The sequence below is a fragment of the Delphinus delphis genome, chromosome 8 (assembly GCF_949987515.2).
Source record: "Delphinus delphis chromosome 8, mDelDel1.2, whole genome shotgun sequence".
NCBI classification, from domain to species: domain Eukaryota; kingdom Metazoa; phylum Chordata; class Mammalia; order Artiodactyla; family Delphinidae; genus Delphinus; species Delphinus delphis.
This window is the reverse complement of record NC_082690.1, coordinates 58,710,011-58,736,473: the sequence shown is the minus strand read 5'-3', so window position 1 is coordinate 58,736,473 and position 26,463 is coordinate 58,710,011. Positions and strand designations below refer to the sequence as shown.

General features: G+C 42.6%; 1 protein-coding gene across 2 annotated transcripts in view; it reads right to left on the bottom strand.

Moving 5' to 3' along the window:
* The window catches only part of C2CD3 (C2 domain containing 3 centriole elongation regulator), a 128,398-nt gene that overhangs the window by 11,339 nt on the left and 90,596 nt on the right, over positions 1-26,463 (bottom strand). For both annotated transcript variants that reach the window (XM_060018288.1, XM_060018289.1), the window contains 8 exons: positions 25,423-25,561; positions 23,028-23,092; positions 21,974-22,179; positions 20,448-20,581; positions 15,294-15,455; positions 11,629-11,849; positions 8,791-9,709; positions 4,209-4,320 (listed from right to left, as the gene is read on the bottom strand). In XM_060018288.1, coding sequence (XP_059874271.1) covers positions 4,209-4,320; positions 8,791-9,709; positions 11,629-11,849; positions 15,294-15,455; positions 20,448-20,581; positions 21,974-22,179; positions 23,028-23,092; positions 25,423-25,561 — 1,958 coding nt within the window. The remainder of the gene's footprint in view (positions 1-4,208; positions 4,321-8,790; positions 9,710-11,628; positions 11,850-15,293; positions 15,456-20,447; positions 20,582-21,973; positions 22,180-23,027; positions 23,093-25,422; positions 25,562-26,463) is intronic.

Genomic DNA, 26,463 nt, shown 5'->3' with positions numbered 1-26,463 from the left:
AGGACCCCGAATAAGGTCCTGAGGAGGGAGCTGTTCCTGAGAGCAGCAGACAAACAATGGAGTTTTGCTGTGGGCAAGAAAGAGAAAAGGCTACAAAGTGTATGAGACTTTATCTTCTCAAAACTAGACTTGCCCTTTAACTGAAGTAAACATTATTACATCCCTCTCCCACCCTTTGTATCTTATGTTTAATAGATCAAAGATAATAAGTCCCCCCAGGAGCTGGCACATCATGAAGGCAGAAACACAAAAGCAGGAACAGCACAAAAGCAGGAACAGCAGTTCCATTTGGCAGTTGAGAGCTGACAGCTCAGACACAGTGACTCACAGACCTCCCTTCCTACAAGGCACATCTCACCCACTTGGCTGGGAGGGGAAGAGGGAAAGGAAACTAACAGTGTCTGCGTTTTTCCTCTAGGGTAATTCTTGTCACCTCTTATTAGGTAAGAATTCTATTAGCCTGATGTTACTTTAAAAAAAACCAAGACTCAGAAAGGTCAAGTCACTTGCCCAAGATCACTTAGCCACGTCGCAGATTCAGTATTTCATATCATAGATGTCTTGTTCAAAAGCTTGTGCTTGGTGCTGGACACAGCCCTGCTACCCTAGCATAAGTGCTGACGTGAATACATGGGGCATGCAAAGGAAGATGCAGAGTAGAAGGAGATGAACTGGTGACCTGAACCAGAGTAGAAATAAGGCCACGGAAATGCAGAGCTTCTGGTGGGGACTGGCACCTCTCCTCCTCTAGGACAGGAATACAAATTTGATAAAAACTGAGATGTGTGGGAATTTACACTTATCAATGTGCCAAAGAAATGAGGTGTCCTCAAAATGATGCTGGGGAAGCTGGGGGAGAAGTGGGGAAGGAAACCAGTAAAAGAACTAGACATCTTATGGCTTCTCTTTAGGACTATACCCCTAGGCTCCCAGGATACTTCTGGACTGACCCCATCTGTCATCAAAGTAGGCCCTGGAAGAGCATTAAAAAATGTTTAAACGTTAACTGCAAAATGAAACCTATATAAAGAAGGCAAATTAGCTAGAAAAATATACCGTAAGCCAAGTGTCATGATTTTAAAGTGGTGCAACGGAAAGCACAGAGTTTGCAGTCATACTGGTTGGGAGACCGTGGGTAGGTGACAACCTACTTAACCTTTATGTGTCTCAGTTTCTACAGAATAGAAACTATAATACCTTGTAAGTCTGTATGGGAAGTTCTGTATGGGAACCTCAGTTTTCTCATCTATTAAATGGGGATAACAATAGTACCCCTCTTATTGGGTTCTTGGGAGAATTAAATCAGTTTACACATGTAAAATGCTTAGAATAATGTCTAGTGCACGGTAAGCATTACATAGGGGTTGGCTATTATAATTAACAAATAAGCTAATACATTTTGCTCATAGCATGTATTATTCTCTCAAATTGTTTTTTTCAAAGCTCCACAATCCACCTCCTAGAGTAATGAAAATAAAAACAAAAATAAACAAATGGGACCTAATTAAACTTAAAAGCTTTTGCACAGCAAAGGAAACTATAAACAAAACAAAAAGACAACCCACAAAATGGGAGAAAATATTTGCAAATGAAGTGACCGACAAGGGATTAATATCCAAAATATACAAACAGCTCAAGCTCAACATCAAAAAAACCAAACAACCCAATCAAAAAATGGGCAGAAGATCTAAATAGACATTTCTCCAAAGAACACATACAGATGGCCAAAAAGCACATGAAAAAATGCTCAACGTGGCTAATTATTAGAGAAATGCAAATCAAAGCCACAATGAGATATCAACCTTACAGCGGTCAGGATGGCCATCATCAAAAAGACTACAAACAACAAATGCTGGCGAGGGTGTAGAGAAAAGGGAACACTCCTACACTGTTGGTGGGAATGTATGTTGGTGGGAATGTAAATTGGTACAGCCACTATGGAGAACAGTATGGAGGCTCCTTAAAAAACTAAAAATAGAACTACCATATGATCCAGTAATCCACTCCTGGATATGTATGTATGTATGTATGTATGTATGTATGTATGTATGTGTGTGTGTGTGTGTGTAAGTAGTGCTGCAATGAACATTGGGTTGCATGTATCCTTTCGGATTATGGTTTTCTCTGGAGATATATATCAATATATAGTGCAACTGTAACTAGTGCTGCAATATATATATATATATTGCAGCACTACTTACAGTAGCCAAGACATGAAAGCAACCTAAACGTCTATCAACAGAGGAATGGATAAAGAAGATGTGGTACATATATACAATGGAATATTACTCAGCCATAAAAAAGAGTGAAATAATGCCATTTGCAGCAACATGAATGGACCTAGAGATTATCATACTAAATGAAATGAGTCAGACAAAGACAAATATCATATGATTTCACTTACATGTGGAATCTAAAAAAACCAACACAAATGAAGTTATTTATAAAACAGAATTAGATTCACAGACTTCAAAAACAAATTTATGGTTCCCAAAGAGGAAAGGTGGCAGGGGGAGGGGTAAATTAGGAGTTTGGGATTAACATACACACACTACTATATATAAAATGGATAATCGGGACTTCCCTGGTGATCCAGTGGCTAAGACTCTGTGCTCCCAATGCAGGGGTCCCAGATTCAATCCCTGGTCAGGGAACTAGATCCCACATGCCACAACTAAGAGTTCACATGCCGCAACTAAAGATCTCACATGCTGCAACTAAAGATCCCACATGCCTCAACTGAAAGATCCTGCACGCAGCAACGAAGATCCTGTGTGCTACAACTAAGACCAGGCACAGCCAAATAAATATTAAAAAAAAAACCCAAAATGGATAATCAATAAGGATCTACTGTATAGCACAGGGAACCCTACTCAATATTCTATAATAACCTATACGGGAAAAGAATCTGAAAAAATATGGATATGTGTATATGTATTACTGAACCAGTTTGCTGTACACCTGAAACTAACATTTTAAATCAACAATACTTCAATCTAAGATAAAAATTAAATAAAAAGAAAAAAAGTCTTCATTGGACTGTTGGTGAGATGAGATGAGCCTAACCATCGCAACTGTACAACCAATAGAAATTTACTCCAAGATTTCATTTACTCTTATAAACTGCGTGCCCAAATAATAAAAAGGAGAATTAAAAATAAAATAAAAGCTCCATGAGGCAGGGGCTTTGTGTCTCCTCCTCAGTACAGCACAGTAGTTAGGAACACAGATTTTGAAACCAGACTGCTTGGGTCCTAATTCTGGTTCTACCACTTAACTACCTGTGTGAGGCAAGTTACTTAATCGCTTTGTGCCTCAGTTTTCTCATCTTAAAATAGGGATAAAAGTATGTACTTCATCAGGTTGCTGAATTAAAGGAGTTAACCTAAAGTGCTTCAAACAGTGCTGGGTACCTGGCAAGCACCACCATGATCATCGTTTTCAGCTTAAACACTGCCTCCTCAGGGAAAGCCTGTTCTTTCTCCGAGCATCTAGGACTCATCACAATTTGTAAATATTTTTTGTTTACTGTTTGTACTCCGTTAAGACAGGGAATTTGCCTTATTTACTACTGCATGCTCAGCACCTAGCACAATGCCTGATACAGCACAGGTACTCAGTAAATATATGCTGAATGATTAGAGAAGCAGATATTATTTCCGTGCCACCTGCGAGAAAGGTCCAGTGCTGTGTCAAGGCAGAAGAGAGCACAGCTAGGATTTGCACCAAGGTTCCAACCACCTAACTCAGCTGCATGACGAATAGTTACGAGGTATTCTGTAAACAACAAATAGGTCTAACACTCTGTTACTCTCTTCATCCAGACCTTACTCATCTGCCACGGTCTCCCGAGGTGGGACCTCCTGTTTGAAGCTTCCTCCATTCAAACCCATCTTTGCTTAGTTGGAGCTCCCACAGCACTCAGTATGTGTTTCTTAGCTGAGTCCTGTTTTTACACTTCTGTGCTATTTCTTCTACCTGTCGTCTCAGCTGATGATGCCCTTGCTCTTAACACATTTGCTCTTCCTCACTTTTCCCGAGCTCCTCCCACTGCTGGGCCCACAGGATACGCTCAGCACAAGCTTGGAGAGTGACCACTGCTGCTGCCTTTCCAGGAGCATGGCCGGGGCCACTCTGCATTCTGTATGCTTTCATGAAAGAGATTATGACTCTATAGGAAACAGGAGGTCGGCCAGGTGTCCTCTTACCTGATCTGCTGTGGCTGGTGGTGGCAAAGCTGTAGAGAGAGAGAGCATCCGCAGGGAGGCCTCCAACTGCTGGGGAGGTAAAAAGAAGTTGGGCACCACAATGGGCTCTGGGCTATAAAGGTAGTTAAGGGACACAAATACCTAGAAATCTTCCCCAGACAAGCATCTCCTCTGACCTCTACCAACCCTTTGTTTCCCTCCAACTTATTCCTGCCCATGAATCCTTTGCTCAAGTGGTTCCCTCTGCCTGGAAGGCTCTGCAACTCCTAACAAATTGGTCTATACTTATGGGTCACTTCAGATCCCGCCTCCTCCCGGAACCCTCCTCTAAATCTCAGCCACAGTGACCCCTCCTTTCCTAGTCTAGTGCCCAGTCTGAAACACAGGCTAATGCTTTTTTTTTTTTTTTAATTTTTTTTTGGCTACGTTGGGTTTTCGTTGCTGCGCATGGGCTTTCTCTAGTTGCAGAGAGCGGGGGCTACGGTTCGTTGCGGTGAGCGGGCTTCTCATTGTGGTGGCTTCTCTGGCGTGGAGCACGGGCTCTAGGCACACAGGCTTCAGTAGTTGTGGTAGGCAGGCTCAGTAGTTGTGGCTCACGGGCTCTAGAGCGCAGGCTCAGTAGTTGTGGTGCACCAGCTTAGTTGCTCCGCAGCATGTGGGATCTTCCTGGACCAGGGCGTGAACCTGTGTCCCCTGCATTGGCAGGTGGATTCTTAACCACTGATTCTTAACCACAGGGAAGCCCGGCTAATGCTTATTTAGTCTGATATGACTCTCAATTTGTTTCCCCCAATATTCCCTAAGCTTCTCAAAGGCAGAGGCGGTGTATTTCCTTCAGTCACCTCACTACTTCCCTAGAGCCCCATGAGGCTGGCAGGTAGCAAGCACTGGGTGATACTTGCCGAGGGCCTGCTGGCCAAAACCTGACAGGGTAGGGGTGGGAAGGTGGCTCCAGGGCAGCATCTTAGGCTGGAAGGTGCTGCCTGGCATTGAAGGAGGGCCTGTCCTCCTGGGTGTTCTGTGCTCACATCCAGAAACGAGGGCTCTGTATAAGTAGGCACAGCTGATCCACCACCTGGACATGAGCCCTAGAAGTCGGGTGCTGTATCTTGCACTTCTCCATATCCTCTGGAGGTACCCAGTACTGTGTTGAGAACACAGTGTTCCACAAATTTGTTCAGTCAAAGCAATGATTCAGTTTAGGAGGGGACTATTTTGATGGGCTATTTGTTTCTGTTCAATAAGCGAAGTATGGTTCTGATGCAAATTGGTCTATCACTGTTCTTCCATGCTAGACTTCGAACTCGAGGAGGGCAAAGATGAGCTCTCTTTCACATTATATTCCTGTCACCTAGCATAGTACCCGAGACACAATAAATGTTCAATAAATATCTACTGAATGAATGAAATGTTATCATTTCCTGCTTTGGCTCAAGTCCCTGATTTTTCTACAGAGAGGTGGGGATGGAGTTGGAGATCCTGAAGGGAAAGAGCCCTTTGACCTCAGCCTTCCTCAGAGGCCCCGGTGAGGTAGGACCTATTTGCTGTCACGCTCTGACTGCTGAGGACTCAGCCTGACAGTCAGCTTGGCTGGGAGGTGCCCAGGGTGTGCTGAAACACCAAGCTCCCCTGCTCAGCCCAGCACCACCTGTCTTTCTAAGGGTCTTGCTCCAACAGTAACCTGTGTCACTTATTAGATGGTACCTTCACAAAAGTTCACACTTTGTGCCTGTTCCTTCACCTGTAAGATGGATATAATAATTATACCTTTTCTTTTGAGAATTAAATGACATTATATATACAAAGTGCTTAGAATGGTGCCTGACACATAGCATGTACTCAGTAAATGTCAGCCCTTCCTGTCTCCCCAGTTGAGGGGGAAAAGTCACCACTGGTTCCCTCACACCTACTGAAATCTGCTTTCCATCCCCACCTCTGCAATGTCCTCCTAATGCTAAAGCCAGCGAATACATGTCAGTCCACATTGTGCTGGACTTGTCTTAAGCATCAGGGTGCTGACCACCACTCCCCGAAACCCTGCCGCTCCCATCTCTCTCGCCGGCCCTCCTCCACCTCCACCATGGGCGCGTCTGCTCCCCCTGCCCTCACGTACTGGTGATCCTCAGGGCTCTGTCTTGTGTGGCTCTCCCTTTCCCTGTCTCCTTGCTGTTCTTGTCTGTTTCCAGAGATATCTACCTTTATAGCTGATCTCATCCTGAACTCCGGGCCTGCATTTCCTCCTGGACGTCTCACAGGCACATGTGCAAAATAGAAATCTGCCTCTTCCCTCCAAACTGTCTGCCTTCATTTGCTATTTCCTACCTAGTAAATGACCTAACTTGTGACAGAAATCTCTCAGTCATACTTCTATTTTCCTCTTTCTCACCCTGCCCCTATCTAATCCTCTCAGATCCCTCCTCCTTTTCCTCATCATAAAACAGTCTATGCTTTAGGTCAGACTTTCTTCATCTTTCATTATTACTGCAAGTTTCCTACCTGGTCTCCTTGCTTCTGGTCTCCACTGACCTAATCCACCCTCTACAAGGCACTGGGAGAATTTTCTAATATGTAAATCTGACCAATCATACGCTTGCTTAACATTTACTGAACACTATTTACGCACCAGGCACTATGCTAGGTAGTTTACATTGTTAATTCAATTTTCACAACAACCCCACAAGAAAACTACTGTTATTACTTATTTATTTAAAGATAAGGAAACTGAAGTTTAATCTGCTAACAAGACAGAGTCCAAGTACCTTAGCCAGATATAAAAGGCCCCTTCAGATCCAGCCCAGCTTCACCCCTCACCATCCCTCTTATCTGGGGGCTCTAACCACAGTGACTTCTGCCCACAGGCTAGGCTCCTTCAAGTGGCTACGCCTCTGCGCACACAGTTCGCTGTGACTAGAACGTTCTTGTCCCTGCCTACAGAATGGCTATTCATCTTTGAGGTCCAGCTCTACTGTCTCTCTTTCTGGGATACCTCCAGAGTTATGGCAGCTTCCACCTCTTGTTCCCTAGCATTTTGTCCATGCCTTAGAACAATAAAGGCTATTTATCACTGCCTATTTACTGTTACTGTCATTACCTGTCTCCTACCTCATAACGGGAACTTCTCGAGGTAAGGTCTGATTCAAATCTCTGTCGTCATTACACAGCACCAGCAATACTCACTTTTTGAAAGAATGAGTAGTCGGGAAGGCCCGAATTAAAGCAGTGCCCTTAGGACCTGGCACATGTGACTGCTCCTCCACTGACCATAAATTCTGAGCACAACTAAATCGACTGCAGAGGCAGAAACATCAGAAGCCAGGAAGAATGAGGCCAGGAAAGAACACCGAGGCACTCTGCTTTCAGTGCTCAGCCTCTAGCCATTTCACGCTTGAAGCCTCTCCTGAGCCCATACCCCCTACCCTCAGGTTTCTCTCTGCCTTGCATCAAGAATCACATCTGTGTGGTACGTACAAATGTTCCCACTCATTTGATTTTCTCAAGAATCCTGTGAAACTGATAGCTCATTTCAATCTACATTTACTGATCCTTTCTGTGTGTCATGTCTGGGGACATGGAGAAAGACAAGGTCCTTGACCTCCTTGGGAATGTGCAGTCTGGTGGGTAAGGGATTATTACCTCCATCTTATAGGTGAAGAAATCGAGGCTCAGAAAGGTTAAACTATACGCTTGATGTTACACAAGTAGTAAGAGCTGGGTCCGAATGGTCGAAGTCAGGCCCCCTGATTTCTAGTGGAGAAAGGACTGCAAAGCACTACAAAGGCAGCCTGCTTCCCCCACCAGCCCTGCAATAACCCCTGCTTATTGTTGGGATATCAGGTGAGCTGATGTGATCAGCTGGTTAGGCTACAGATGTGAGGGCTACTGATGGTCCCAAGTGGTTTCCTTTCCCCATAACATGCCCATCTGCATTTCAAAGGAGGAAGAGGGGGAATGTCAGATGCCCCTCTCCCCATCAACACTGCCATCCTGGGGGGGCTTGGGTAAGACCATTTCAACAGTGCTCACTTTCCCCTCCCCTTGGACCCATCACTTGCCCTTAAAAAAAGTTAATTAGGCAAGTCACTAAAACTCTGAGTCTCCATTTCATTACACGCAAAATGGAAATGATACCAACTTTAAAGACTTGTGTGGCCGAATGCAAAATGTATGTAAAGTGCCTGGCACACGGTAAATGCTCAATCCGTGGTAGGACTCTTCTTTCTCTATATCCTCCCCTGAAATTTCAACTGAGATTAATGGTCTCATTCCTTAGATGCAGAACTTTGCCTTCAGGTGTAAAATACCCAGAGATTAATCAGATAAATCAGGCTAGGATAGGCTAATGAATGTACTACCAACATCTAAACCCAGTACGAAGCATTATACTTCAGAGGCCTGATGATAATGGGAATCGTAGCACCTGATCAGTACAGGTGAGTCTTCAGCAGGAAGGGGCTCCCCATGCCCCTGAGTGCATTCTATGAGGGGGGACAATGCTCACGCTCATGCGGCTGGCCTAAGCACTGGCACCCAAAATGCCTAGAGATGGCTTAAGGGGCTACCTGGGGGAAACACCAAAGGATACAGAAGGATGCTCTGCTTCGTGGACACCTCTGACCCAGATGTCTGCTGCTTCTGCCTGATGTCAGGGCAGTTGATGGGTGGCTGCTTATGGTTTTCCCTTCTGCTCTGGGAGGCTGGGTGTAGAGGGAGCTTCTCAGAGCTATCAGCAGAGTCACTTAGCTCATCAGAGGCCACTTCCTTCTCAGCCTGGGCCTCTGGCTTGGGCTCCTGGTCCTGGCCTGCCTTTGGTGAGTGCCACCCAACACAGGTTTTGCTCTGTTGGGCTCCTGAGAGTGTCACATGGGAGCTGAGCTGAGGGCCTGCTGAGGCAGGCTCTCCAATCCTGGCCTTACAGGCCATGTCCTCACAAGGAACAATACTTTGGCTAGGAGAGCCCTGCCTATGCAAGTGGGGGTTAACAGTCCTTTCCGGGCTGGACAGAAAGCTACTTCTGACCTTGAGCTCCTCTCTGGGGAAAGGCTCTGAAGGACAAGAGGGGCCTTCCCTCTGCCCCTCATCAGGCTGAGGGCTGATGATCTCACTTGCATCTGACATGAAACTGGACCAAGGGCTAGTTTTGTCTGTCACGGTGGTGACATCATTGAGGGCCCTGGGCTCAATGATGTCTTCTTCATAGTCCTCATCACTGTAGGCCAGGCCTGCCCTGGTGTCCTCACTGCTCTGCATTCTTGTGGTGGGTACCCTGTGCCCCAGGGCCTCGTGAAGCACTCCTCTTCCACCTGAAGTCTCTTCAAGAGTAGAGGGAGGTGGGGAGTTTCTGCCCTCATCTGGAGCTCTTGCCAATGGCAGGTCTGGAGTTGTGCTTCGTTCTTGCGTGGCTATGTCCTGAGCATCTGGGAGGGTGGTGACTTCTCTGCTTCTACTCCTCGCTTGGTGAGAACGCAAAGATCCTTGGGAGTTCCGGGTGATAGTCTGCAGATCTAAACAGTAACAGATATCACTCTTACTACAAGGTAGGGCCCCAGACCACTCAACTTTCCCACATTAGCTTCTAGTTTCAGATGTAGTCTTGCAATCAGACCTTTGAACAAACCTTGAAGATAATAGTTAATTTGCCCCCAAGAGTCAGTGAAACTATATTCAAGGCGGTACAATTTCTAGCATTTTATTCTAATATCAGAGGACCAAAATCTAATCCATTTATAGCTGTGGTTACGTCTGTGGAAACACTTTCAGAGACTATCTGCTCATGCTCAGGAATTCTTGGGAGCTGGGAGTCCTGGTAGGAATGTTCATGCTTCCATTTACTGCAGTAATTACCTATATTAAAAACCAAAATGAGAATCCACTTATTTACCTATTTGATGACAGCTATTAGAACTATTTTATTTGGAAAATAAAAGCAAAGAAATACCCATCAACCAAATGATAAGGCTGTGGAGATTTGTGAAGAAAATGGAGGCGGCATGGTGTGCTGGAAAGAGCACAGGCTTTGGAGCCAGTCAGGCTTGGGTTCAAATCTCTACTGTCACTTGTCAATTTTGTGGTTACGAGCAAACTACCCTGAGTCTGTTTATCTTTAAAATGTGATAAAACACCACCTTTTTCACAGCGTTATGGTGAAAAATATATGAGATAAATAGGCATACATTGTGTAGCACATATATAGGCATTCAGTAACTCCTTTCAAAATTCATCCTCTCCTTGTGAAAATCAGTTCTCCTTCCGTCATCCCCTTGCTTAGAACTCCCCTTTTTCTTCCAGGATAAAGATTAAACTACTAAGCTTGCCTTCAAGGCCCTTCGGCTTCAAGCCTTTGATTCTCCCCACTCTCCTCTTTTAATATGACCTTTAAAGGGATTCTCCTTATCCACTCTCACCTCCACCCCAGACAAGCCTCCCTCTGTTTTGCTCTTATGCTTTCTTTCTGGGGGGCAGCTTCTTTGGTTGACTATAGAATGCATGCTTGATGAAAGCACAGACAATGCCTGTTTTGTCCACCACTATATCCTGCCAGAACTAGTGATACAGTAATGCCTGGCACAGTTGGCTCAATAAACAGTAAGTGGAAGCCAAACACAGAGTACACTTCTGTGGTCCTGGCTACCAAAAGGTTAGGTATCTGGGAGAAGAGGGCAGGAAGGTTTGTGTCTAATATCAACCATGGTGGCTTGCTTTCCCTTTAAAGAGAAAAAACTGAACTTATTCATTCCTGTGTAGAATCTACACATTCTGCTTGAGAAAAACGATCCCGGGAATTCCCTGTGCTTTCACTGCTGAGGGTCCGGGTTCAATCCCTGGTCGGGGAGCTAAGATCGCGGTGTGGCCAAGAAAAAAAAAATCTCCCTGAATGATATCAATACAGTCAAAGTGAGAACCACCACTTAAGGGGGCTTTTCAAAGGGTAGACTATGGACCACCAACACCTAGAATCATCTGGGGTGCTTGCTAAAAGTGTAGTCTTCTGGCCTCTGAGAATTAAAATCTGAAATATGTTTGTAGCTGAGTTTTTCTGAAAATAGAGTGGCACGAGTTCACGAACTGCCACTGAAGAACTCATCTAATCCATTCTCCTTTTTCTGGTTGGGGGAACTGAAGCTCAAGAAGGGAAAGGGTATGCTCAGAGTCAAACAGTTAAGTCCGTGCCACAAACCCACCAAGGACTCGACTTGGGTCCCCTGCCTCTCAGACCCATGTTCTTTCCATTGCACATGTCCCAGTGCCACGCTACTACGTCTCTCCTTTCAAAAGGAAGACAGTAAATAAGTAAGTAAGAAAGATGGTGAAAGCTGTTGGTCTCTATTTGCCATAAAGACTTGTCTGAAGGCACACATTCAAATGCTTTTTGAATAAGTACCCATGACCATAACTCCTCATCAAGAGCGGCCCTGAGCCATACCCGTGATTAACGAGCTGACTTGCAACACCAGGTTATTGGATTTCTCCAGGATGCAATGGCTTTCGGGGTCTAGGCTGCTGGCTCCTGGCCGAAGATGGTCCCCCTGACTCTCTTGGCACTGCGAGGTGGCAGTATGGGTCTGAGGACTGAGGGGAAGTAAAGGCTTGGTGAGCTTCTGGCTGAAGTACTGCTGGATCTGATCTAGCTCACTCAGATTCCTCCTGCAAAAGAAGAAGGGGAGAAGAAAAAAGGGTCATTCACTGGGATTATGAGCATCTTTTATGTTCCTCTGACCTTCCATTGCTTGAGCTAGGACCTTAGCATCTCTCACTTGGTCTATTAACAGCAGGGCCCCTCTCTCTCCAATCCACCAATTCATCCTTCACCTCTCTGACTACAATTCCACTGCCGGGGACAACATTTTCCCCCTCTATCTGGCTAATGGGATTCCTCTTCTGATGTCCAGCAAGTATTCTACCTCCTTATAGGGAACCATTCTTATCATCATTCCAGTCCTCACTTCCCCTTACTCTGGACTAGCACTGACCTCTGCTACCTTTTAACCATTCCTGATGGAATGGTTCAAGCAAGTGACCTTCAAGCAAGTGACCTCTTCCAGCAAGCCTTCCCTGACTCTCTAAGTTGGTTTAAGGGCCTCTCCTCTGTGCTCTAGTCTTTCTGTACTCTTCAACCATATCATTTGTTTGTTTCACATCAATTTCCCTTGATGTGATGTGAACTCTGTGCTGGTTCCTTTACATCTACTGCACCCAGCACAGTGCTTGGCACAAAATAAATGAATGCTGAATGGATAAATAGACATGAATAAATGGGCTTTACAAAAATCTTCTATTCAAAAACCTTTAATTGGGGCCCATTCAGTCTTACTACTCCGAGGAGAAATCACACCAACTATTACCACCTTCACTTGCATAGGATTTTACGTTTTATGCTTTCAAACACATTACCTTGTTTAATTCTCATCCAACCAGATGAGATCAGTAATTACTGTTTTACAAATAAGGAATGTGAGGGTCAGAGAATTTAAGTGATTTGTCTAGGGTAAGAAGTAGCATGCAGCTACTCAGAAATTGGAACTCCAAGACTTATGCTTTTTCCATTATAGTACATGGGCTCTGTCCCAACTGGGTTCATTTCTGCCTCACACTCCTGCAGGCTAGAACTCGAGTTCAAGCTGCTCCCTGCTCTGTCCCTGTCCTATTCAGGGGTGCAGCTCGTATTTCTCCTTTTCAAAGTCCATTGCCCCAAGTCATTAGGCCACCTCTCCCTTAAACTTCTTCACTCTTGGCATCTAACCTTCTGCCTTAGATTTTCCCTTAGTTTTCTCATTATGTGTTAGTTTAGTTTCCCTAACTAGGCCATGCGCGTCTGGTAATAGAAGATAACATCTCAAACTTCTCTATTTCTCTAGTATACTCAGTGTGCCTGGCACAACTTGCACAACGCAGACACTAAATAACTGTGAAGTAAACAGAAAGTCTTTCTATCCTTTTGTTAAGAACAGTCTGCATATCTTAGAGTCAAACGTAAATTAAATGAGAGGACAAAGCTGATCCTTATTCTATCACTAGAAGCCACAACTCTATCAAATCATAGTGGATTTACTTAGGTGTCTATATCTGGGTTTATGCCACATAGATAAATACTTGTAGCAGGAACATGAAGACAAATGTCAACTTGGTGAAACTTTAGAAAATATGCAAACCCAACTGGCCTCGTCAGAGGTTCTGGGTATAGAACCTATTAACACCTAGCTGCAAATTCCTCATTTGTGGGAAAAGTTTGGTAATACTTGCCCTGCAGGCCTCACAGGATTGCTGTGACTCAAATGAAACACTGCTTTAGGGCTCCATGAACCCAAGGAAGTAATGCAAAATTGACATTATCTTGTTTCATCTCTGTTTCGTAGAGAATTTGTCTACGGCAGTGGTTCTCAAAACCTGGCTCTAGGACTGGCAGCATCAGCATCACCTGAGAAGTTGTCAGAAATGCAAATTCTCAGGCCCTATCCTAGACCTACTGAATCAAGAACTGTATGGGTAGGTCCCAGCAATAACTGTTTTAATAAGCTCTTCATGTGATTCTGACACACACTAAATTTTGAGAACCACTCCTCCAGGGCAGTGGTTTTTAGCCTGATGGTTTTAGCTCCAAGGGGATATTCGGCAATGTATGGAGACATTTTTGGTTGTCACAGCTGGGAGAGGGGTGCTACTAATATTTAGTGGATAGAGACCAGGGATGCTGCTAAATATCCTACGATGCACAGGACAGGCCCCCACAGGCAAAATATCTGGCCCAAATGTCAACAGTGCTGAGGCTGAGAGAAACTGCTCTAGGGTGAAGGAGAGTTTCTTTCTCTCCTTCCTCAGTGGGTGCTAAAGTATGTCAATTGAATGGACCAATAAAATGCAGCCACACTGTTGATGGTTTTACTTAGCCTCCAATCTCCAGCATCTTCCTAGAATGAGAATCTGAACATATTACTTTCTTATAAGTTTGAGCAATTTCCCAGTCTATAGCATGACTGCTCAGTCCTTTCTAACCCATGTCCCACCAAAAAAGATTTGCCAATCTTTCATTCTGAGCTTGTTTTATGAAATCAAATAATAGATTAGTTTTTTCAAAAAATAAAATCCTTTTTTATATTTGTTTCCTCAAACTTTACACATTCTCTTCCTCCCGACCCCATCACTTTCCATTTGAGAATCACTGTTGTAAAAGTGCAAACTCTTGGCCTGACATTCAAGGCCCTTCAAGAACTGACTCCCACACAGCTTGCCCTGCTCCCTACATCTTATGCTCAGCCTCACCCTAACTGCACTGCTGGTATCTCCCCAAACTGGGCTTATTGTTTCATGCTCCTGGCCTTAGCACATTTTTTTTCTGCACAGAATGCCCTTCATATTTGTTGACTTGTTCCTTTAAAGACCAGTTCAAATGTGACTTCTTTATATCTTTCCATGTACCTTATCTTACTCATTCCTCCATGTATCCTTGGCCAGGAAACCTGGAACTCTTATCATACATGGTTATAATTATAATGGCAACATGGCTGTCTCCTCTGCTGGGAATGGCAGAGCCAGGATTGGAAATCAAGTCTATCTGACTCTGGAGCCAAGTCCTTTCCATTGCACCACACTTCTTACTAGGTAATCCAGGGGCTGATCCAAATGATCTCTAATGGTCCTTTCAATTCTCACAGTGCTTTTCTGGCTTAGATGCTGACTAAACTAAGAAAGAGATAGGGAAGCATTAACAGGACAGATGCTGGTCTGGAAGAATCCAGTGGCTGTGAGGATAAAGACAGTGAGACAGCAGGCAGGATCAGGCTTCATAAATTGTACAGTAGATGTGAGGGTGGTTATTATTAAGTTTGATGACCAATCTAAAGTTTCTATATTTATAGATGGACCAGAAATATAGCCCCCTGAAGGACTGGAAGGCCCCAAGCTGAGACAGATTCATCTGTGAGGAATCCTGTGAGGCTCCAGGTCCACTTCGAAGCTAACATACACGAAAGCCCTTGCTAAACATCCCGGAGCGGTGGTAGCTGATAGAAAGCAGTACTGCAGGTTGCCTTTGCCCCTTCACCCTGCGCTCCACTATGGTTCCCTGTGTCTTTACTCAGCAGAGAGCCTCACCTGAGGGAAGTCAGAATGGAAGTATGGGAGGAAAAGGGTGATGTGGTCAGTTTGTCATCACTTGGCAAGATTGCCTCTCCCTGCCGCAGGGATTCATGGAATCGGCGGATGTTCTGCACATGCTCTTCATGGCGTGATGCCTTGCTTCTTGTGGTACTGCTTCTATCAGGAATAAATGGGGGCAAAATAAATTCCCAACCAATGAGAAAACAAACAATAAATTCGTGACAACAAACAAATCACCCTCCTGACATGGTACCGCAAATCCATCCCCACTACCACAGTTCTGGCTTCATCGACTCAATTGCTTGGATTATAATCATCTCCTGAAAATTCTGTCTTCAGTCTTATTCATTCCCCTTTTATAAATTCTCTACATTATAGCCTCAGTGATTTTTTAAAAACACAGAACTGAAATAACAATAACATTTATGGAGTCCTTATTATGTGCCAAGCACTGTTCTAAGCATTCAACATATACTAACCTATTCAATTACTATCATTCCTTTCTAGCTTTGGCTTCTCTTTATCTTTAGAACAAATTTCAAGTTCCTTAGCATGGTATTCAAGAACTTGATCCCAGCAATAATCATCTTCTTTTTGTTTTTAATTAATTAATATTTATTCATTTAAAAATTAATTAATTTATTTTTGGCTTAGTTGGGTCTTAGTTGTGGCACGTGGGATCTTTCGTTGTGGCACACGGGCTCTTCATTGCGGTGCACAGGCTTCTCTTTAGCTGTGGCGCGTGTGGGCTCCAGAGTGCATGGGCTCTCTAGTCGTGGTGTGCGGGCTCAATTGTCCCGCGGCATGTGGGATCTTAGTTCTCCAACCAGGGATCAAACCTGCGTCTCCTGCATTGGAAGGCTGATTCTTAATCACTGGACCATCAGGAAAGTCCCTTCTTCTTTTTAAATAACAGCTTCATTGAGATATAATTCACATACCAAAGAATTCACCCATTTAAAGTGTACAATTCAATGGATTTTAATATATTCAGAGCTGTGCAACCATCAGCACAATCAATTTTAGAATATTTTCATCACTCTAAAAAGAAATCCTACCCCAAACAGCCATTACTCCATACTTCCTCCTCTCCCCTGACCCTCCACCCAAACCTCCCAGCCCTACGCAACTGCTAATCTACTTCCTGTCTCTACAGATTTGCCTATTCCAGATATTTTATATTAATGGGATCATACATATGTGATGTTTTGTGACTAGCTTCTTCCATTTAGCATAATGTTTTCAAGCTTAATCTATGTGGTAGCATATATCAGTACTTCATTCCTTTTCATGGCTGAATAATTTTCCATTGTATAGATATATCACATTTTGTTTATCTACTTATCAGTTGATAGACATTTGGGTTGTTTCTAATCTTTGGTTATTAGGAATAATGCTGCTACAAACAATCATGTACAAGTTTTTGTGTGGACATATGTTTTCATTTCTCTTGGGTATATATATAGGAGTGAAAGTACTGGATCATATGGTTACTCTATGTTTAACCTTTTAAGGAACTGCCAGACTGTTTTTCAAAACAGCTGCACCATTCTACATTCCCACAAGCCATGTATGAGGATTCCAATTTCTCCATATCCTCCCCAACACTTGTGATAATTTGTCTTTTTGATTACAGCCATCCTAGTGGATGTGAAATGGTATGTCATTATAGTTTTCATTTATATTTCCCTGATGGCTAATGACATCAAACACCTTTCATGTGCTTATTGGCCATTTGTATATCTTCTTTAGAGATATATCTATTCAGATCATTTGCTTATTTTTTTTATTTTTTTGCAGTACGCGGGCCTCTCACTGTTGTGGCCTCTCCCGTTGCGGAGCACAGGCTCTGGACGCGCAGGCTCAGTGGCCATGGCTCACGGGTCCAGCTGCTCCGCAGCATGTGGGATCTTCCCGGACCGGGGCACGAACCCGCGTCCCCTGCACTGGCAGGCGGACTCTCAACCACTCTGCCACCAGGGAAGCCCCATTTGCTTATTTTTAATTGAGTTATTTGCTTTATATTATTAAGTTGTAAGAACTCTTTATATATTCTGGATACAAGTCTCTTATCAGATCTGTGATTTGCAAATATTTTCTCACATTCTGTGGGTTGTCTTTTCACTTTCTTGGTATCGTTTGTAGAAGGAAAGTTTTAAATTTTGATGAATCCAATTTATATTTTCCTTTGTTACTTCTACTTCTGGTGTCATATCTAAGGAATCATTGCCTAATCGAAGGTTATAAAAATTTACTATGTTTTCTTCTAAGAGTTTTTATAGTTTTAGCTCTTATATTTAGATATAGGACCCATTTGGAGTTAGTTTTGTATATGGTCTGAGGAAGGGGGTCCCACTTCAGTCTTCTGCTTGTGGATATCCAGTTGTTCCAACACATTTCTTGAAAAAAGACTATTCTTATTACTAAACCATCTTGGCACATTTGACATCTTGGCATCCTTGGCACATGGGTTTATTTCTGGATTCTCAATTCTATTCTATTGATCTTTATTTCTATCCTTATACCAGTGCTGTATTGTTTACTGTAGCTTTGTAGTAAGTTTTGAAATTGGGAATGTTTTTCTTCCTTTTCAAGATTGTTTTGCCTATTCTGTGTCCCTTAAATTTCCATATGAATTTTAGGACTAGCTTGCCCATTGCCATAAGGAATCCAGCAGGGACTGTGATATAGGGAGTATGTTGAATCTACAGATCAATTTGGGGAACTGATCTTAACAATATTAAGTCTTCCAATCCATGAACATGGGATATCTTTCCATTTATTTATAACTTCTTTAATTTATTTCAACAATGGTTTATAGTTTTCAGAGAAAACGTTCTGTACTTTTTTGGTTAAATTTATTCTTAAGTATTTTATTCTTTTTGATGCTATTGTAAATGGAATCATCTTTTCAATTTCTTTTTGGATTATTCATTGCTGATGTACAGAAACACAACTGATTTTGTATATTATATTTTAAAAGTTTCCCAGTTTGGGGGTGTGTTGCAGGGAGGGATAAATTAGAAGGTTGGGATTAACATATACACACTACTATATATAAAACAGATCACTGGGAATTCCCTGGTGGTCCAGCAGTTAGGACTCTGTGCTTCCAATGCAGGGGGCACAGGTTTGATTCCTGGTTGGGAGACAGATCTTGCATGCTGCACAGCACGGCCAAAAAAATTAAAAAATTAAAAAAAAAAAAGATAACCAACAGGGACCTACTGTATAGCACAGGGAACTATACTCAATATTTTGTAATAACCTATAAGGGAAAAGAATCTGAAAAGGAATATATATATATATATATATATATATAAAATCACTGAATTACTGTGCTGTACACCTGAAACTAACATGATATTGTAAATCAACTATACTTCAATAAAAATAAAAATTTAAAAAAATTGTAAGAAATTAAAAAGTGTCCCCATTTAAATTTCTAATATGGTAAAAACTGATAGCTATAACCTACAGAAACAAACCTCTTTGAGGTCATCAATAATTTTTAAGAGTATAAGGGGGTTCTGAAGTGGAAATGTTTGAGAACCACTGCTTTATTAAAGTATAACTGGTATATAATAAACTTCACATATTTAAAGTGTACAATATGTATTTTAACATATATGTACCTCTAAGGAAACCATTACCACACACATTAAGATAATGAACATATCCATCACCCCTAAAAGTTTCCTCCTGTCCTTTGTAATTCCTCCCTCTTTCCCGCTCCATTCATCCTGCCTTATCCCTAGGCAACCACTGATTTTCTTTCTGTCACTATAGATTAGTACACATTTTCTAGAATTTTATATAAATGGAATCATATACAATGTACTCTTTGTCTAGCTTGTCTCTCTCAGCATAATTATTCTCTCAGCATAATTATTCTGATATTCCTTTGATTGTCTCACTGATTGGCTATGGTCAACGTAACACCTATAAAATAGATATTGGGATCTAGGATTTCACATACACATGGGATCCCTTCATGCAGAGGGCAGAGGCTCTCTTCATGTGGTAGGAAAGCTACATAACACTGAAATGGGTCTTTGAGTGGCTAAGCAGTATTAGAGTATCTTTCTTGGAATAAAGGGTCTACTCAGTAACTGCTGCTGTAGGAGTGGCTTGTATAAGATCCCTTGCCTTCTCCCTGAGGTAGAGAGAGAGACAAGGAAAAGACTGATGGAGGCAGGGGAATGCCAAATGACACTAGGGCCTGAGGGGAATGGGGTGGAAAGAAGCAATCTTAGTCTTAGATTCTACCCTTTGACAGGATGGAATATGCTCTAGTCCTGATATCCATTTGCATATCCACAGTTGGCTAGGTGAAAAGGGTGGGCCAACTGCTTTTCACAAAATAACCTGGCATGTAGGTTTGGGAGGGGAAGGGTCATGATATGTTTCTCACACAGCTGATGACTGATTTTACGGATGAAGGTTAAGGCCTCTGAGGAAAAGAGAAAAGAGTCCCTTGCACTGAAGCTACCCTTTTTTTTTTTTTTTTTTGCGGTACGCGGGCCTCTCCCCGCTGTGGCCTCTCCCGTTGCGGAGCACAGGCTCCGGACGTGCAGGCTCAGTGGCCATGGCTCATGGGCCCAGCCGCTCTGCGGCATGTGGGATCTTCCTGGACCGGGGCACGAACCCGTGTACCCTGCATTGGCAGGCGGACTCTCAACCACTGCGCCACCATGGAAGCCCGAAGCTACCCTTTTGATAGCAGTAAAACTTCCCTTTTTTTTTTTTCCTAAAAAAATATTTATTTATTTATTTTTGGCTGTGATGGGTCTTATTTGCAGCATGCGGGATCTTTCATTGCGGCACGCAGGCTCTCTAGTTTTGGCGTGCAGGCTCAGTTGCTCTGCAGCACGTGGGATCTTAGTTCCCCGACCACGGATCGAGCCTGTATCCCCTGCATTGGAAGGCAGATTCTTAACCACTGGACCACCAGGAAAGTCCCTAGTTTCTATCTTATAAAAACTCTTTTCATAGGATCTTGGGGTTCCCAGGGGTTATGAAAGAAGGTCAATTGTCTTTCCCTGTCTCTCATTTCTTCCTCTAATAAAGGAAAGAGAGAAATGACAAGCTAGTTTGCACACTTCCACTCTTGACCCCATTTCCTTCTATCATAAAGAAACCACTCACCTCCCAGGAGAGGAGAAATCAACCTCCTTTGATGAGGTGTGAACAAGTTGTTCTGGAGTCTGTCCTGCAATGCAGCCAGGGAATGCACCATACATATCAGAGGCGGGGAAGGAAAAGGTACTATATATTGGGATCTGTAGAAGCAAAGAGAAAAATAGCACACTTGTTGCCACAAATCCTTTTGGAAAAAAGCAGTATAAATAAATTTGTAAAATTTATCGTATGCATATAATTTATTATTTTCTATGTATTTGAACACTGTACTAAGCAAGGTACATGCATTTTCTTGTTTAAACATCACAATCTTATGAGGTAGGTACTATTATTATCCCCATTTTACAGACTACATTATCAGACTGCTTTTTTTAATTTTTAAAAAACATTTAATTAATTAATTAATTTTTGCCTGCATTGGGTTTTTGTTGCTGCGCGTGGGCTTTCTCTAGTTGTGGCAAGCGGGGGCTACTCTTCGTTTCAGTGCACAGGCTTCTCATTGTTGTGGCTTCTCTTGTTGCCGAGCGCGGGCTCTAGGCACGCAGGCCTCAGCAGCTGTGGCTCGTGGGCTCAGTAGTTGTGGCTCGTGGGCTCTACAGCTCATGCTCAGTAGTTGTGGTGCACAGGCTTAGCTGCTCCATGGCATGTGGGATCTTCCTGGACCAGGGATCAAACCCGTGTCCCCTGCATTGGCAGGCGGATTCCCAACTGCTGCGCCATGAGGAAGCCCTCAGACTGCTTTTTAAAGGCTGTTTTATTTTTATTTATGCTCTTGTTTCCTCCACTAGTTTGTGAACTCCTGGCTGGACATCTTACATTTTCCTTACATGTGAGGATAATCTGGCTGTGATATTCCTTGTCTCACGATTACCAGGGTTGATGTAAAGAAAAGACCCTCCTATATGGGGACTATTTAAACTCTTTGTCATTTTTCTCACACATGCATTTATTCACTCATTCATTCATTTGATATTTACTGATGCCCACTTTACCAAACCCTGGGCCAGGCATGCGTGACAGACAGATGAGTAAAACACAGTCTTTGCCTTGATAGAGCTCTCCTATCTGGGACAGCCTGGGAAAGTCTCCTTTCCTTTACAGTTAAACTCCCTGAAAGAGTTGTCTGTACTTACTATCATCAATTCCCCTCCTCCCATTCTCTTTTAATTTTTTTTTAATAGACCAATGATTTTAATGTAACAGAGTTTTTTTTTAAAAAGTTAATCCAATGTGGTTTCAGATTCCACACTGCAACTAATCTTACTTTATTTAAAAATTGAGATTTAATTCACATATTATAAAATTCACCCTTTGAAAGTGTTCAATTCAGTGGTTTTTCAGTATATTCAGAATTGTGCATCCATCACCACCATGTAATTCCAGAAATTTTCACCCCAAAAAGGTCATGAGGTCATTATGAGACACAAATGTATTCTGTATGCTGGAAAGTACCAAACACATGTAAATTATCTTCTTATAGGTTTTGCTTAGTAGAACCCTTACTGGTTAAGGACGTGAATCAGGATACATACCAGTGATCCTGAGGTCTCCATCCCACGTCTTGCTTGCCTTTCTTCTCTGAAGTGCATCAAACTCTCCAAAGGGGAGATGGCAACTTTTATTTGCCCTTGGCACTCTCCACTGAAGTCTGTGATGTTGTACCAGCCACAGACAAACTGGAAGCCAGAGAGAAGTGGGGAGAGGTCCACTGAGGCAAAGCCAATCACCCTCTCCTCACCTGTGGGGGAAAGAGAAGAGCTGGGCAATGTGGCTGGGCATGTCCTGCCACTGAGATTCGAGGTGGCACACAGAGAAACTGATTTAGAGGATGGGAAGGTTCAGTGATTCCACAATCAACAGAAAAGACAGATAATGAGGATGAGAGACTGGCAACCACAGCCTGCTTTCTAACTACTGTAAGTTCCCTTTTTGTATGGCAGGGAAAAGCTGGCAGGGTTGAGTTCTGTCCTCTTGATATACGCAACTAGAAAACACCCCTTAAACATAAGAAACACTTGTTCTTTTCCCTATGTTATCACGTCTCACTGATTTTCCTTAGGGCAGTGGCTCTTGAAAGAAATCATTTGAAAGACCATCACCCTTGGAATTATGAGGGATTTGCATTTTCTTATTTTTACTTGTCTGTATTTTCCAAATTTTCTATAACATACATATGTATTATATTTAATTAAGAACAAGAGACATAATTCACCAAAAAAAGGACAAATAACCCCCTAGAAAACCAGTGCAGGGTGCAAAATGAGCTTGGGCTATGGCCGCTCAGTTTTTGTTTTTTTTTTTTTGGCCACATTGCACGGCTTGTGGGATCTTAGTTCCCTGACCAGGAATTGAACCTGGGCCACAGCAGTGAAAGCTACGAGTCCTAACCACTGGACCGCGAGGGAATTCCCTCAGGCCGCTCTTAATGACAGAGAGCGAGTAATCTGTGGGATTACCTCTAACATACATATGTGTTCCCAGAACCATCAGTGCCATGGTTTTACTTGGTTAGAAAAAGAAAAGGATTGGCAAATTGTCAACATGGTGTGAACTTATTTTTACAACCAAGTAAGACAGAGTTCATACCTCCTTTATGCCAAACTTTGAAGACCAGAGTTTGTCGTGGATCCAAAAGAAGCTCTTTAGACAGCCTATTAAGAAAAACAACCACCATAGATTAACTGTGTAGGAAGCTCCTCTAGTATGAAACTCAGACTTGAAGAACACCTTATAGTTGAAAAACACTTTTCTAGCATTTTCATTTCATGCTTATGATCATCTTCTAGGATATATTTTTATCTTCACAGTTAAAAGGAGGGAATAGAAGCTCAGAGAGGTGAAGTAACCAGGAACTTGTCAAGACCTAAAAACAAGCAACCGTGATGTAGTATTCTTCCCCCTACCCCCCTACCCCGTTTTATTGGAGCAGGTAAGGATTCTTCTTATGCCTTGTGGTGGTACGTGGAGATGGTGAGAAGAGAGGAAAGAGTGTTTATTGAGTACATACCTTGGGCCAGCCACGGTGCCAAGTGTTTCTTATACATGTAATCTACACAAAAACCTATGACATGGACATTATTATCCTTGTTTTACAGATGATGAAGCTGGGCTGAGAGATGTGAAGTCAGTTTTTCAAGGTCACATAAGAGTCAGTAAGTGGCAGAGCTGTGATTTGAACCCCAGTTTGCCTGACTCCAGAGCCACACTGTGCAGAGGCAAGGCACCAAAATAAGAAAGTACCCAACTTTCTTACCAGGTTAAAGAATTCAATGTGGAATTCACTGAGCACCTCTAATATATTTTATATGAAGTGAATTGTATAGTTTTAAACTACAAAGCAGGTACCCTTGCTCCAGGTGAGCAAGATGGAGAACCAGAAAAACTAAGAGACTTAATTTCCTTCTCCAGACTCCACTGGGGAACTGAAGAGAGCCAACTTCAAGACCAGTGAGAGGCACTGTGCTAACTTGGAACAAATACTGTGTCAGAGATTTGAATTCTAGCCGGGGGTCAAAATATCCACCTCTGAATTCTAGCTCTCCTAGTATCACCTGAGTGCCCCTGAGCACTCAGTCTCTTTGAGCCCTGATTTTCCTACCTGTTAAACGGGATATTATTATCTACCTACAAGGTTTCTACGAGGATCAAATGAAACAATTTTGTGATAAAGAAATTGCCAACAGCACCATCATTCATTTTTCTTCTAATCTTGTCTCTGTTACCAACAGACTATGTAACCTCCTTGGGCCACAGTCTCCGCAACTGTATAGTAAGGGGATGAAATGAGGTGATTGTTCATGTTGCTTTAACAAGTTAGTAAAGTTAGGTTCTGAATGAACAAATCACCCTCACTTAGAAGCTCAGCCCTCTGGTCACCTATCTTTTGAGGCAGATTTGATATTTCAGTACTGGCCACTATGGCCAGAATATCTATAATTTCCAGTAGCTCACCATAGACAGTACTGAGTTGTCACTGTAGTTATAGCTCCTGACTCAAGTCAACCACTCAGATTTCACAACACTGAACATGTGAGCAACTGCTGAGACTCGATTAGGTACATAAACACTGTGAGAAAACAGCAGATCAGATACCATGTGGCATGGCTGGTGCTGGTGGACAAGAATTAAACTTTGCAAAAGGTGATTCAGTGTAAAGATAATAGTAACAATAATTAGTAATAGAATCCCACTTTTAATGATAATGCAACAGGTAACAGAAGAAAAGGGAGGAGAGCCTGGTACCACAGCAGTGGGCCTCTGTACCAGCCCCTGACCTCCGAGCTGCACTGCCACATGGTTGACAGGACTCCATCTCCCCCTTTTTTTGAGCTTCCAAAGGAGATCTGTCATTTGTTATGTACCTACCACGTACCAGGAGGTAATTTCCCTAAATGTCATGTAATTTGGACCTCCTAATAACCCTGTCAAAATTACCTCCACTTTACAGATGAGGAATCTGAGGCTCAGAGATGTTATGTAACTTGTTCACACAGCTAGTAAATGACAGAGATGGGGTATGAGGCCAAGTCTTTCTAGTTCCAAGCCCTGGTTCTTTCCACTGCACCAGAAATCTTTTCCAAGAATGTGTAATCCACAGCCTTTCCTGAGATCAGTCCTCTCTGCCTTCTTCACCTAGATAGCTTGCATACATTCTTCCACACTTAGCTGAGGGGTCTTCAGGGACTGTCTTAATCGATAACCTTTAATTCCCACTGCCCAGAACAGAGCAGAGCATATAAGAGGTCTTCACTGAATAATTTTTGGGTTGTACTGAGCAGAGTTAAAACACACCACAACAAAACCTTTAAACCACCACTAGCTGTGAATTCATAAGCATTAGGATTAAATAACTGTTTGATAAGGAAAGCATTCTCCAACTCTGCTCAATATTGTTGTGTCTGTTACATTCCTCACTCTGAATTTGTCTCTTGGAACAAAAAGCAGATTTTGGAAGGCTGATGGAACATCATAAAATACAAACCTTGATTGCTGTTGAAAATTCCAGATGGGGGAATCTGTGTTTTCAACCACTGGGGTGTAGATAGGAGATGGCTCATCAGCTGTTGTGAAGGATACACAACAACTGGGTATTGATACTTTCCTCTGTGTCAAGGGGCTCCCTGAAATAGAAAAGAGTGGAGTGACTATACTTTAGGGTACCAAAAAGAATGTGTTGGAAGCCTCTCATTATACAAGTACAAGAAGAACCATTCTTAGCTCTCTCCTACCTTTGGGTCTTTCTTTGAGCTATTCCCTGTGTCTGAAATGTTTCTGCTACTGAAACTGTTATTTCAAGGTTCAGTTCATAAATACTACCCAGCAAGAAACAACTTCTTCCATCTCCTTGTACTCTGTGGGATGATGGAAGATATTGGATTAAGAGGCAAAAGACAGAACTGCAAAGAGCCTGGACTTACAAGTCAGATGATCAATGATTAGCTCTGCCATACACATTCTGTGTAACCTTGGGCAAGGCCTATCTAGGCCACCACTTCCTCAAATGGGGCATATGATACACCTCCTCAGATGTTGTAAAGATTAAAAATAAATAATAGTAGGTAACACTTATATAACACTTACTATGTGCCAGGCACTATTCTAAGAACTATACATGTATTAACTCATTTAATCATTACAACAAACCTATGAGGAAGATATTATTATTATTGCCATTATATAGATGAAAAAACTGGGGTACAGAGAGATCAAACAGTTATTAAGTGGTCACACATTTACTAAATGGTAAACTGAGAGTCAAATTCAAGCATTCTGGCTCTAGAGTCCAAGCTCTCAGCCATTGCCTGTATTGCCTCCACTAGAGTTAAATGAATGTAAAACACTGAGTACTGTGCTGATGCTAATTTTACAAGATCAGGTTTCCAATGTGGGAGACTCAGTCATTTATTTTCTCTTCAAACAATGTAAAATGAAGACGGATGACAATACTAGATAGTCTAACTCAGCTGTCCAACAAGATAACCACTAACCACAGGTGGCTATTTTACTTTAAATTAGTGAAAAT